General features: G+C 34.3%; 1 protein-coding gene across 1 annotated transcript in view; it reads left to right on the top strand.

The window, feature by feature from the left end:
- The window catches only part of RYR3 (ryanodine receptor 3), a 196,236-nt gene that overhangs the window by 37,735 nt on the left and 145,091 nt on the right, over positions 1-13,410 (top strand). Inside the window, 2 exon segments of the mRNA XM_054515025.1 lie at positions 10,022-10,141; positions 11,877-11,984. Of these exon segments, the coding sequence (XP_054371000.1) occupies positions 10,022-10,141; positions 11,877-11,984 (228 nt within the window).

The following is a 13,410-nucleotide window of genomic DNA, read 5'->3' as shown; positions in this document are numbered from 1 at the left end:
CTTCTTCCTTCTTCCCCCAACTTTATACACTGAGCATGATGTCACATGGTCTGGAATGTCCCTTTGGTCAGCTGGGGTCACCTGCCCGGCTGTGTCACCTCCCAACCTCCCATGCACCCCCAGCTTCCCCACCAGCGTGGCTGTACGAAAAAGCTTTGGCTCTTTGCAAGCCCAGCTCAGCAATAACAAAAACATCTCTGTATTATTAATCCTGTGTTCAACACAAGTCCAAAACTTGGTCCTCTACCAGCCACTGTGAAGAAAATTAACTCTATGCCTGCTCAATCCAAAACATTTTCTTAAAGAATGACAGGGCTCTGCCTGATAGGAGAGGACATATTTAATTTACCTGAGATGCACCTACCTGGTCTGCACAGCTAGTTTACCCCAGCTCTGTTAATGAGTCTTCTCTTTCTCATGCATTACAGTTTAAAATCAAAGGAGTAATTTTAAAAGAATATTTAGTACTCAGCTTTAATGATAGATGATACATAAATATTTTGGATATTACACTTGGTCTTGGTATTTGGTGTGCATATCCCTTTGTGGTCACTCTCTCATGCTGTCTCATTTCCACAAAGAACTGCATTAAGGGAAAGGTGGAGAAAGCTGTGATACAAAGGGCAGCAAACTATCTAAATTCTTCAGTGGAAACCACCTGGATTTGGATTAAAAATAAAAAATAAGTAAAATGGTCCATATTACGCTACTTGACTTTCTGAAGCAATTTTTTATTCAAAGAAGGTTTTTTTTTTTGTTTTTGTTTGGGGTTTTTGGTGGAGTTTTTGTGTGTGTGTGTGAGTTTTATTGCTGTATATTTGCTTATTCTGCCTTGCTGATGCCTTGATATAAGATAGGGGAGTATGTTCCAGAGTTATGATTAGGCTTTTGTCCAACCACTGTTGAAGGCGTAGACTGACAACGGAAACCCCAACTCTATTTTTAAAATCTTCTGAGAACTGTCAGAAGGCGCTGTGTGAATTTCCATTAAAGAACTCTGCTGTCATCATAAGGATCCATTTGCAGTGAACACGCTGTAGTTACTGGGAGAAATTTGTATGCTTACTGCTGGAAGACTGGCCTCAGAGAGGCCCCACCCTTGGTATGTTTCTACAAAGAAATAGAGGCTTTTAATTTATAAAAATGTGTTAAAAACAACCAACAGCCAGTACTGGAAGTAAAACTAAATCTCCTGAGAATCCACCTCCCCCTCACCACCACTGATTTAAGATCTGCTCTGGATATTGGTTTCCTTCATTTGTTTGTGGGTTTTGTGGTGATTAACAATATGAAGTGCCCAAGCACACCTCTTTTTTAGATGTTAACACATAAGCTTACCAGAAGATTTATTTATAGACATTTAAGCAGAGGAAAACCCAAGATGAGATATTCATGTGACCTCTTCCTGATTCAATTACATGACTGTGATGTCTGTATTTTGGGACCAAAGTATTCATGCAGTATGCACTTCTGTGTGGAGGTCCTAATGAATTTTATCATATTGCAGCAGACCTGTATAAGCTTTTCTAATTACAGAACTGAAAAATATAATTTGAAACTTTTATGAACCTTTCTTGGTTCATAAGCTGACTCTGATTTAAACCTTGCTTTAGGTTATCCTTGGATACATCCTCTAGCACACAATATTCCAATATAAATTTATGGAGCAAGTATGTTAGTATTTATTGAAAAATTTTATCTTCACTATTATAAGTGGACAGTGTGGGCAAAAGAAGTGCTTTCAAGAAATGTACAGAAGATTCACGTCTCTTTGGCTGAATGGCAAAATGTAACTGCTGTGAGATAAAATTGGTAGTTCTGTAAACAGGAAACATTTGCTTTGCTGGCATGTATGTAAGAGAAAAACCAATAAAAATGGTTTAATGACTGGAAATATAGTTTGGGTCTTTTTTTTAAAAAAGGTAATAATTAAATTTGTCTGGATAACTTATCTTTCTTAGCAGTTTACAGTTTTCTTTAAATTTTTTCCCATTATTATAATTTGTGATTTATGTATTTTTTGATGAGCAGGCACAGGTTTTTTCTTCTGCCTGATAATATGATTGAAACTCTTAAACATGTAAATACTGAATAGAATATGGCAATGTGGGGTACCTGTTACACAGCCTTTTAAGTTGAATAGAAGTATAAGGTTACCTATAAGAGCATTCGAATTAGGACAAAGTATGTCCAAACATAAGTTTGAAAATAATTATTTCCAGAATTTTTAAATGTTCACACAGCTTCAACATGGATCATATACATTGCATATTGCCCTCTTTATTCTCTTTGTTTATAATTTTATAAGGAAGCGTAGGATTAAAGTTCATATTACTCAAATTAATTTAAAAAGAGGGATTTGAGCTGTTGAAGAACTTGGTGACATTGTTTTGATCTGAAGAAGAAAAGAGAATAAAAGAATACACAACAAAACTGTCCTGGAAGACACAATACACTTTATTTCCCTTTGTACATTCTTACTTTATGTCCAAAGAGGAGGCTCACAAGTTGTCCTCCCTGTCAAAGTCTGCAGGCTGAGGGTGATGGCTCCTGCTGCTTCACATCACCGTGTCTGTATCACACCTTTCCTCATGTGCTTGGTGAGGCTAAGCTGCCTCTAACAGCCACCCACTATTCAGGGGACCTCAGGATTCCACAGCCATTGTAGTTTTGTCTGGGGACTGCTGATCAATGCTGAGCCTTCGGTAAAGACCTGCTAGGTTGCATTTATAGTGTGACCTAGGTAAGTGTGTAAGCCTAGTAGGGTGCAGCTAATTTTTGTTCGTTTCTTTGTTTCTATGTGTTTTGGGTTTGGGTCAGTTTTGATACTTAAAAGCATTTTTGAGGTTTTTTTTGGTTTCCTCTTTCTTTTTTCTCATGACTAAAAAAAGAGAGAAGTTGCTTTTTACCTTGACAAAGAGTAGGCAAAATGAAAAATCCATGTCATACACTAGCTTTGTAACTGTAATACATTTTTTTTCAAGTGAGAGATGTCTTCCAACAAAAACAAAGTCCAAAATATTCAAAACTTCAATTAGTCAAATCTGTACTGCATAGTATACATGAGTGTGGATGCTGAGAGAGAGAAACAGATAGTTTCCTAGGCATGGTTCTGGGAAAAGCTGTGAGAAACTCAGAGAAAAGAATTAGAAACAATTATCTTAAGTTGTTGCATCTGGTGTTTGTGAACAGGTGGAATGTGTTATGGAAATACGTTTACCAAAGGGTGGTTTCTTAATTAACCACTCATGTGAAATGTATTGATTAAATGACCAATCAGGTCCACCTGTGTCGGACTAGGATATAAAGAAGATGTCACAATAAACACAAGAACTTTTACCTATTTTGCCTTCTGATACAATTCTGTGTCATCCCTGACTCACCAGTGACACAGGAGTGTCAGTCACTGTGTAACAATGAACAATTATTTTCTTTATTTAGAATGGAATTGCTTTAGCAAATAAATAAAGATTAATACAGTGGAGCTTTTGGAAATTTCACCCAAGGAATTTTTTGTTGAGGGTTACAACTCAGTTATTTGGCAGAGGAAAAGTGATATGACCATGAAGCAAGACTTCTGATGTAGTTATGTACTTTGCTCTGAATCTGATGTCTGCATACACATGTGATACACAATTGTTCTTAATTGAAGGAAAATGACTTTATTTTTGCAGTACAGGAACCTAAACAAACTGAATTGTTCTAGCTAGATGGCAAATGAATACATTAAGTTATTTTTTTGGATCATAGCCTCAAACCCAAAACAACCCAAGATTTAATCAAAGAAGCTTTTAATTTTTATGAACTTAATTAGGAAGTCTAAATATTTGAGACTGTGTTGCTGTGGTAAATAATAAATTCAGCCAGCCAGAATTTTTCCACATCCTTTATCTGAAGTAGAAGAGCAATAGCAGAAATAATATGCCATACCAGAATGGTTTTCTGTTCAGTTTTATGAAATTAATTTTTCACAGTGTAAAAGGGAGAAAAAATACACATTTGCCAATTGTTGCAGTAACAATAACTGAAGCAATAAATCCCAAAAATAGTGCATGGGTTTATAGGTTTGAAAAGTTTTGTTCTTTTCAAATGTGGAAGTAGTGGAATCCTTTAATGTGGTGTTTTATGAAGCTTCTGTTTTAGGACTAGTGGAATAATTGACTATATCAACTAAGAAGCTGGAAACTAGGTAAATTATGGATGCTTTTTTAATGGATCATTTAAATGGATTTATACAACAGAAGCACATAGTTAACTCTCTTTATACTATTATTTAAGAAGTCTTGGTATGCTTCATCAGCTTGCTAATTTGAGTCACCTTTCTTCAATTACCTTCTTTAATGAGCAAAACAAGGACTGGGCGTGCCAGATGTTTCATATACATCATCAGCCTTATATCAGGTGTAAAATTTGACTATAGCACAGAGACTGATCACTCTACAAAAAAAAAAAAATAGATCAAGTTAAAAAGCACTTTGACTTACTTCTATATTTTCACATTTGTCTCGATGGTTAGACTTGCTTCCCACAAAGCACTGTCTAGATATTCAATGTCTAACCTACAGCTTTTCTTAAAGCTGCTGTATTACCCATGATGTAGGTGGATATTGACTATATAATCCTCCTTTTTTTTTGTAAAAACTGGCTATGATGCATTATTTTTTTGAGAATAAAACTTAAACTGTTCATATAATTATTATGAACATAAATAATACAATTAAAATAATTATTTCCTCTATCTAAGTGAAACATGTATATGAATATGTATATGCTGAGCATGATGTCATATTGTCTGGAATGCCCCTTTGGTCAGTTGGGGTCACCTGCCCTGGTTGTGTCACCTCCCAACCTCCCCCACCTCCCCATATTCCCCAAATTCCTTGCCACTGTGGCCTTGGAAAAAGCAGGAAAGGCCTTGGCTCTGTGCATGCCCTGCTCAGCAATAACAAGGAACTGGTGGGCGCAAACAAATTTACCAAATCCATCTTGGGATAGAAGATTGTTAACTCTGCATATAGTTCCTTATTTTGTGAAGAAAAAAGTAGATTGCTGTAGATTGCAATTTCTGGTGAACTTCACTTGTTTTTCAAGATTATTCCAGAAAACTCTGAAGAAATGCAGTCTTATAGAAGAATAATTTTGTAGCCAGTGTTCAAATGCTATCAAGATGTTTATTTTCAGTCTGTGCTTTGTGATAGAGGGACAGATGTGAGTAGAATGTTGTCTATCAAATAGTGAAAGTGGCTGTGGATTTTTACTTAGTTCATTTTTTTGCAGCACTGATCTACAATCAGCAAGTGTCTCACATTAATCAGGCCTGTATAGATCATCAGCTCCATATGCCTGCTTGTTTTACCATGTTTTATAGATATGTGTTGGCTTTTTTGTAAAGTAATATATATTTCTTGAATGAAAGGATGCATTATCATCATGGTTTTCCATGGCTTTAGAGAAGAATGTACTTTTAAACAATTCTGTATCACTTTGCATTTAAGTTAGTTATTCCTGTGAAAGTACTTACTGGAAAGTTTATCATATCTGTGAGTAAATTATAGGCAAAATATGTAATTTTTTTGAGAAAACTCTTTCTTCTTGTAGTATAATGACAATGTTGATTAATTATCTAGAGGTGATTAATTTTAAATGCCATGTCAATTTTATTTTATCAGTTTATTTTCAGCACTGAATATTGTAGAGATTAGGTAGATGTTGACTCAGTAGGTAATAAACCAAATGTATGGTATCATTTTCCAGCAATATTTGCTTGTATATATTTACTGTATTCATGGTTCTGTGCTTGATAATATAAAATATATTGAATTGTGTCTATTTTTGAATACAACCCCTATTCAGATTTATGTGTACTATATAAATCACTACAACTCTGAATTATGGAATATATATGCAACACAAATGAAGAAGGACTTTCACTAATTGTTGGAATTTCCTTATTCTCAAATTCAGTGTTGAAAAACTAGTGAACAGAGCAGGAGCAAGGTCATGTCAACAATACATTAATTCACCTTGATCACTGAATTCCTCTGCAGCCAGTCAAGTAATTGAGTAATGAAAATCAATTTTCCTTATGTTTTGCCTTACTATTTTATCACAGAAAGCTCAGTTGGGTTCACCATCACTTTATATTATAAAATCTGAGGATGAAAACAGCCTGAACATCAAGACAAAATAGTGTTTGATAATGAACTACTGGACTGTGGTCCATTAAAAATTCATTTTTAAAGTTATATAGTATACTGCTTAATTCTGTATTGCTGAAGACTAGGAATAAAAGTTTTCTGCTAAAAAATAAATAATATTTTCACAAAAGGCATACTTTTGTGTAGAGTCAATTTCTTTTTTTGTGTCTTGCTCATTCTTACAATTAGAATATATTGAATTTGTAACTATTTTAGAAATACCTTTGTTCCTCAGTTTATATTGACATTACTATATAGTCAAATTTGGAATACAGCTTCAGCTCTAGCCAAAGCAAATAGAAATTTACTTTTGCAGTGCACAAAATTATGTGGTTACCTATTTTCAAAAAGAACTCCAAATCCTCCAAATTGTCTTTTTCCTTTTTCCAAAAGTTATGCACGTGAATACACGAATGGACAATGGATGGTATTATGGCACATTAGCTACATGACACTAGGTAAATTCTGCAGAATTTCAGACCATGTGAAATATATTCTAGCAATTTTAACATGTTTTAATGCATAAACCTTCTTTGATTTGGGATGGAGTTACTTTGTGTGTGTCCTTTTGCTAAAGGGCTGAGAGATGAATCTTAACCAGATAAAAGATTTCTGGACTGAAGGGGAGAACTTCCACTTCCTCTTCATTCAGAATAAAAAAGTTAAGAATTGCTATGCATCTGTGTTTGTGAATAGATGAAATGATGGTAGTCTAGAATGTAGCTCATGGTTAGCTTGATGATGCCACTGGTGGGAACCAGTTATTACTAAAGGATGCTTAGAATGTGTGTACTTTTTGAGGAAGAATAGCAAAAGCAGTTTCTTGTGCAAATGCCCATCTGTAGTGGACCATTGTTTATGGGTGTCCTTTCCTCCCTGTGATTCTGTGAACTACAAGCCTGTTTTATTAAAAATCAACCAACAAGCAATCCAACCAAAGCAAACAAGCAAACAAACCAAACAACAAAACCCCCACAAAAATCCCCCACAAAAACCCCGAACCCCACCTCCCAAAATAAATGGACTAGAAAATGGAAATGTCAGAGCTGCTAGATGAAAAAAATTGCACTTTAAACACTTACTGAATCAAAACCATTTAAATTTGTTGAATTCATGGTTCAAAAACTAGGCCTGAGAACAAGGTGCTGCTCAGACATGGTCTGTATTTTCATGATAGCCTAGCAACTCCATAAAACTCATTTCTATTAGCATCTTCAGGCCAGAAAAGCAATTACAGACCTCAGCCAGAATGATGTTTTTTTCAGTGAGAATATGTTAATACTGAATCATCTTAACAGGGAATAGTTGTCTCATTTGCAGATTGTATTGGCTTTGCTAATTCTTTATGCTCAGTCATGAATGACTACTTTTTAAAGCTTTTCTGCAAAACATTCTGAAATGCCATATAATATAATATTCTTGCCACTTTAAAAAACTATTGAAGTTTTTTATCCTACATAGCAAATACCCAGCTTGTTAAGTGTTGTAGCACAAAGGAAAGGGCACATTGGCCATTTAGGAGAATAACACAAAACATCAGTGTTGAATGCTGCATAAATTTCTTAAGACATTCTGTGCTTTTATTATGAGATTACTGCACTTAATGATTGATAAAGTTTTTCTGATGCCAGTGTAAATTCTAAGTGCTTATTTTTCTGAATTCTAGAACATTAAAATATTAATTCTATTGTATTAGGAACTCTTGCCCTTTTATGCATGTGGATTTAAAAAGAAAATAGTTGATTTATTTGATTAATTCTCATTTTAAAGTAAGTTTTACGTATGTTCATAGAATCATACAACAGTTTGGATTGGAAGAGATGTTCAAGATCATTCAGTTCCACCCCAGTGCCATGGGTGGGGAAACCTTCCACTAGACCAGATTAATCAGAGCCCCATCCAACCTGGCATTCAACACATCTAGGGATGGGGCATTCACAATTTCTCTGGGCAGCCTGTGCTGGTGTATATCTACTGTAAGCCTACATTCTTTCAGTTTGAAGCTGTTACCCCTTGTCCTTTAAAAGATAGGACGTGCCCTTGTAAAAAGTGTGAAGACATAATTTTATTTTTTAGGGAACTATGAATTACAATATAGGCTACTAATGTACACCTCTGTGAAATGATGAATACTTTAGTGTAGTAGGGAAAATCAATACAATTTGAGTTATATAGAAGTAATTTAATGTAATGATAAGTGTGTGCTAAGTTGCAAATCTCAATTTTATTCTAAATTTTGGTATTCATAAATTCATATTTTATTATTTTAATATTTTTACCTCTACAATATGTATTTTCAAATATTGATACAGGATCTAGATTATGAAAAATGTTCTAAACATCTTTATTTTTATCTTACATAGAAATGGAAGCAGAAGCAACAGGAGGAAAGATAATTTTTTAGCATCAATTAATTCTGTCTAACAGCTACATTTTTTAGAATTGTTTGCAAATATGTTTCAAATTCTTTTTCTGTAGTGTTGAAACCATTTTTGATTGTCATGCAAAGCTAGATAAGAAAAATACTGTGTATAACTGCTGATTTATCTGAAATGTAGTAATTGCCTATTTCAGTAAGAAGTGGTAAGCAGGCAGTGAAGGGTCGCCTGAACAAAAGCCCTGTAACTTGCACTCACCTGTGAAATCACACAAGTGAAAAATATGCTTTTGATTTCCCTCTTTAAAGGGAAAGTGTGTCACTTAGTTCCTTTGGTGAAAATTGCTTTCCTTCTCCCAGCTTTTGTTTCAAGTGCCCAAAGCCGTGGCCGTGCCATAGCAGTGCAGTTGCATAAGGGCCGTGTAAATAGCAGCGCTGCTTTTAGAACATAATTGTCCAAGTGATCTCAGCGCTCAGCACAGGCGGCTGTTGTGTATCTGCTTTGATAATAATAAGTGACACCAGTAGGACTTTGTAGCTGGAGGGGACAGTGACATATCATATCACTCCTGTTTTATCAGCTTCTGCCCCCTTAAAAACTTGTCAGGCAGTGTCTTTTGGCAAACAGTGACATACATGCCTGTAACAAAATAAGTACTTCTACATGCTACTCTCTCAGAGGTTTTTTCTTAGTTAGTGGACAAGTTTTGGAAAATAAAATTATTTTTAATTCTGTATATAGCTTTGACACAGTCAAACACTAAAATTAATCTCTTTGGCTTGCTTATATCAGCTTTAGTGTCACATATTAAGAGGTGAAAAAGGGCTTGGCACTTTATGTATTTGGCATTGTATTATGCAGCAATCTGTAAAAGTGCTTTTCTAGAGTGTTCTTATTCTTGGGATATGTCTTTTGAGGATCAAGCTCTATTGACTGAACTTTCACCTGAAAAATACCTCTTGCATCTTTGGTTGTACACAGAGATTTCTGTATTACATGGAAACTTAAAAGTTAAGATTCTGCATGCTGAGGAATAGTGTTGATAGTTTATTTTGCTAACAAATAGCACTGTTATTTGCAAAATTGCAGTAAATGTTTTTTACTGTAAGCGTTAAAATATTTAGCTGAGTAAAACTGAGTAACAGTGTCCTTACAGTTTGTTTTATATTGGTAAAGAAACAAAGGGAGACAACAGTTGCAAAAGCCTTGGAGACAGTGTGCAGTCTTCGTCACTTTGATAAAGTCTTGAATGTAAATCTCTATAGAAATCTTTACATGTTTGTAGATCTGTTATAGATAAACATCAAAAGAATCTCTGCATATGAACATTATATGATTTAGAAGATATATTGCATTAATTTTCAACAGATGTTGCAGGATTTCTTAACATTATAGTGCAATATAATTTTTAAATAATTTTTTTTCTTGTTCTTTGTATTGTGACAGGATGATGAAGTAGTACTTCAGTGTGTTGCCAGTATTCACAAAGAACAAAGGAAGTTTTGCTTGGCAGCTGAGGGACTTGGGAATCGCTTGTGCTTTTTGGAGCCAACATCAGAAGCTAAAGTAAGAAGTTGATACTCTCAACTGGTGTAACTGATCAGTGAATGTTAACCTACTTACTCACAAGCACATTTAATTATGGTTTCTTAAATATGATGCTAGAGGGACCTTATGTATACTTTTCTTCCTGACTGCATCTTAGAATTGTTTGCAAAAATTTCCTAGAGATTCCAAATAAATTTTGAGGCACACATGAGAACAGTGTAAAGCTGCTATTCTTTATCTACAAAACTTCCTGTAACTGAAATACTACCTATTTTCAAGATTAGGTATCCAGACTGTCATTAATATTTAAGTTCACTGAACTCCCATATTTCTGTTACTGCTGTAGGTTCAAATACACTGGATTGATAATTTTAGAAGCATTGTCACCTGTCAGTTACTGATGTTAAGTGTTTCTCCTGACTTCATTATCAATCAGGAAGTTGAATGTACAGGGACAAGAATGATTAAGTAAAAGAAAATTTTAGAAGATTAAAAATGGAAAATTGAAAAAAGAAGCCAGAGAGATGTGAAGAAAAAAAAACCCCCAAATCCCTCAAGGGTAATTATCAGAGATGGAGAGGGGAAAGGAGAGAAAGGATGAAACTGTAAACCTCTACTAAAGCATAATGTTAGGAATAAACCAAACAGAGGATGACCTCCTCTTTCTCTTTGATTCTCTCTGCATCTTTTTCCTTAATTGTTTTTATTTCTTCACTTTTCATCACCTTAAAATGCAGCATTATCAAGACTTTTATTCTCACTTGTCACTCTGATTTTAAAAAGAAGTGCATATCCACTTAAAAGCTCATCCTCAGCCATGATCTTTATCATGAATCACAGAACACAGAGCTGTTAAGGTTGGGAAGAGTCTCTGAAGGTCACCTAAGTGCAAAATCTACTTAGAATAGCTTCAGACAGAACAGATTGCTTAGGACTCTCAGGATCAGAGTTTGAGTATCTCCAAGAGTGGAGACTTTACAACCTCTCTGGGCAACCTGTTTAACTGTTTATCATGCTCACTGTAAGAGTAGGGGGGTTTTGTCGTATTTAAAAAGCATTTCCTGTATTTCACTTTGTATCAATTTACTCTTGTACTTTCACTGGGTTCTGCTGAGTAGTCTCTGGATGTCTTTATGCTTTCTGCCATATATTTTTGTACATTGTGTCTGAGACCTTTTTCTCTTGAACATATCTTTCTTTGGACATATCAGTGCCAAGAAATTGGAAAAAAAGTAAAAATCTGTTGTGAAGTTTCATGAACAGCAGACATATTGATTCAGAAATTAGGATTTCCTTAAAGAGTTCATATTATCATGTCATAAGATTCTGAATCTCAGCCATCTAGTTACTACTGTAAATATCTTCTATCAACCTCATACATGATATAAGATCTTATACCTTCTCTTTTGTTTTGTCAGTGACATTACAGAACAAATACAATGTCCATGGTGTCATTCTAAAAGGCAGGAAAAAAATAATACTTAGGGGGAAAATTTTTGCATTTGAACCTGAAGAAGCTTCATTTTACTGTGAGGAATACAGCTCAAGGAAAGTAAAATGCCTGTGTTGTCAATTCATTAAGAATGGATTTATATTGCTTTCATACAGGAGAGTAGCATCTACCTCAAATACAAATGAATAGGCATTAAGTATAGATTCAAAAATTAAAATAAGCACACGTTCCAACACACTTTTCATCCTGTTCCACCTGTTCTGCTGATCTGTTCTTGCACTGTTTAATTTATTTTTACAGTATGTCCCTCCAGACCTTTGTGTATGTAATTTCGTCCTTGAACAATCACTGTCGGTCAGAGCCCTTCAGGAAATGCTGGCCAGCACAGGGGAAAATGCTAGTGAAGGGGTAAGTAAATTGACCTCAAAGAACATTAAATCTGAATACAGATTTTCCTCATTTCTTTCCTTGTCCAGGATTTTCTAGAAGAGGTTCCTGATGTCATAGTATTCTTGGGACATTATTGCTCCAGTTGTGTAATCACATTAATTTCTCTTTGGCAGTGAGGAGCTGGTACAACTCTTTTGAATAATTGTGATCCACAAATCCAGAAACAGCATCAATTTGATTGCTTTGACCCTGATTCTCTAATTTCAGCTGAATAAAATTGAATTGAACTTTAATTCTGTTACAAACAGAGCTTTATAAAACTATGTCTTTACTTATTTTACAACCTAATGGCTTATTCTGTGCTTCAGATCTTTAACTGGGACATATCATTGCACAGATGTGCAAGATGGAGTTACATCACCTTTGATCTTGCATTGTCAACCTTTGCATACATGGTTTTCAGACTTCATTAATGAAGATCTTTTGTTTTCCACTGCATAAAAAAGTCGTATTCTTTATTTTTGCAATTACATTGCATTCTATAAAATAAGTCTTGATGAAAATAAAAACATATGCTTAGGAAATCAAAAGATCAGTTTAAACATTTCTAGAATTTCTAAGAAATGACATAATTTCTAATATTTTCAAAATATTCACCCCAAACTGCAGCTGAAAGATTTAATCTGAGGTTAATAATGATATATGAATATTTAATTTGGAATTGGAAGTAGAAGACATATAATCTCTGATAAAAATGATCACTGTTGCTTAAGGAGCAGAAGGCAATAAAAAAGAATGTAATCTGTTGTGCTCTATTTGTTTTGAAACTATCTTGTCCTTCATTTATTTTAAATTTAGGTACAATCCATTGGGGAAACTGTAATAGGAAGAGAGCAGTTCATACTAAAAGCAAGGCTTAAATAAAAAATTATTTGCTTTTCATAATAAATTTAGTTTGAACCAGAGTTCTGCTGCTAGTTTAAGATTTTTTTAGAGAAAGACTGTAGATTATTCAATTTGGGGGTTAGTTGTTTTGGTTTGGTTGTGTTGTTTTCTTTTGTTTTTTATTTTTATAATAAGTCAAACTTACAAGTGATTAATTTAAAAACTTTCACTAATAAAATAGCAGAAGGGTTTCATTGCTTGTTCTCAGTATTCATGTACTTGTTGCAAACTGAATACATGTAATTTTCTTTTGACAACCTGTTTGTAATTACAATTGACTTTGCTGCGAAGTTTTTCCTTTTTCATTTAAAAAAAGTTTTAATGTATAAAAGAGGTATTATACTCATATAGTCACTGCTACATGTTTTTCCAGTTTTCTTCACCAAACAGTGACAAGTTTCTGCAGGATTAAAAGAATTTTTTGTGAATGGCATGTTTTGAATAAGCTTGGCAGTAGTTTAACTTAGGTATTGTTCACAGCATGTAAAACCATTTGCCT

Source organism: Molothrus ater, chromosome 6 (assembly GCF_012460135.2).
Source record: "Molothrus ater isolate BHLD 08-10-18 breed brown headed cowbird chromosome 6, BPBGC_Mater_1.1, whole genome shotgun sequence".
NCBI lineage: Eukaryota > Metazoa > Chordata > Aves > Passeriformes > Icteridae > Molothrus > Molothrus ater.
Note: the sequence above shows the minus strand (reverse complement) of the source record. Positions and strands in the feature narration are given on the sequence as shown.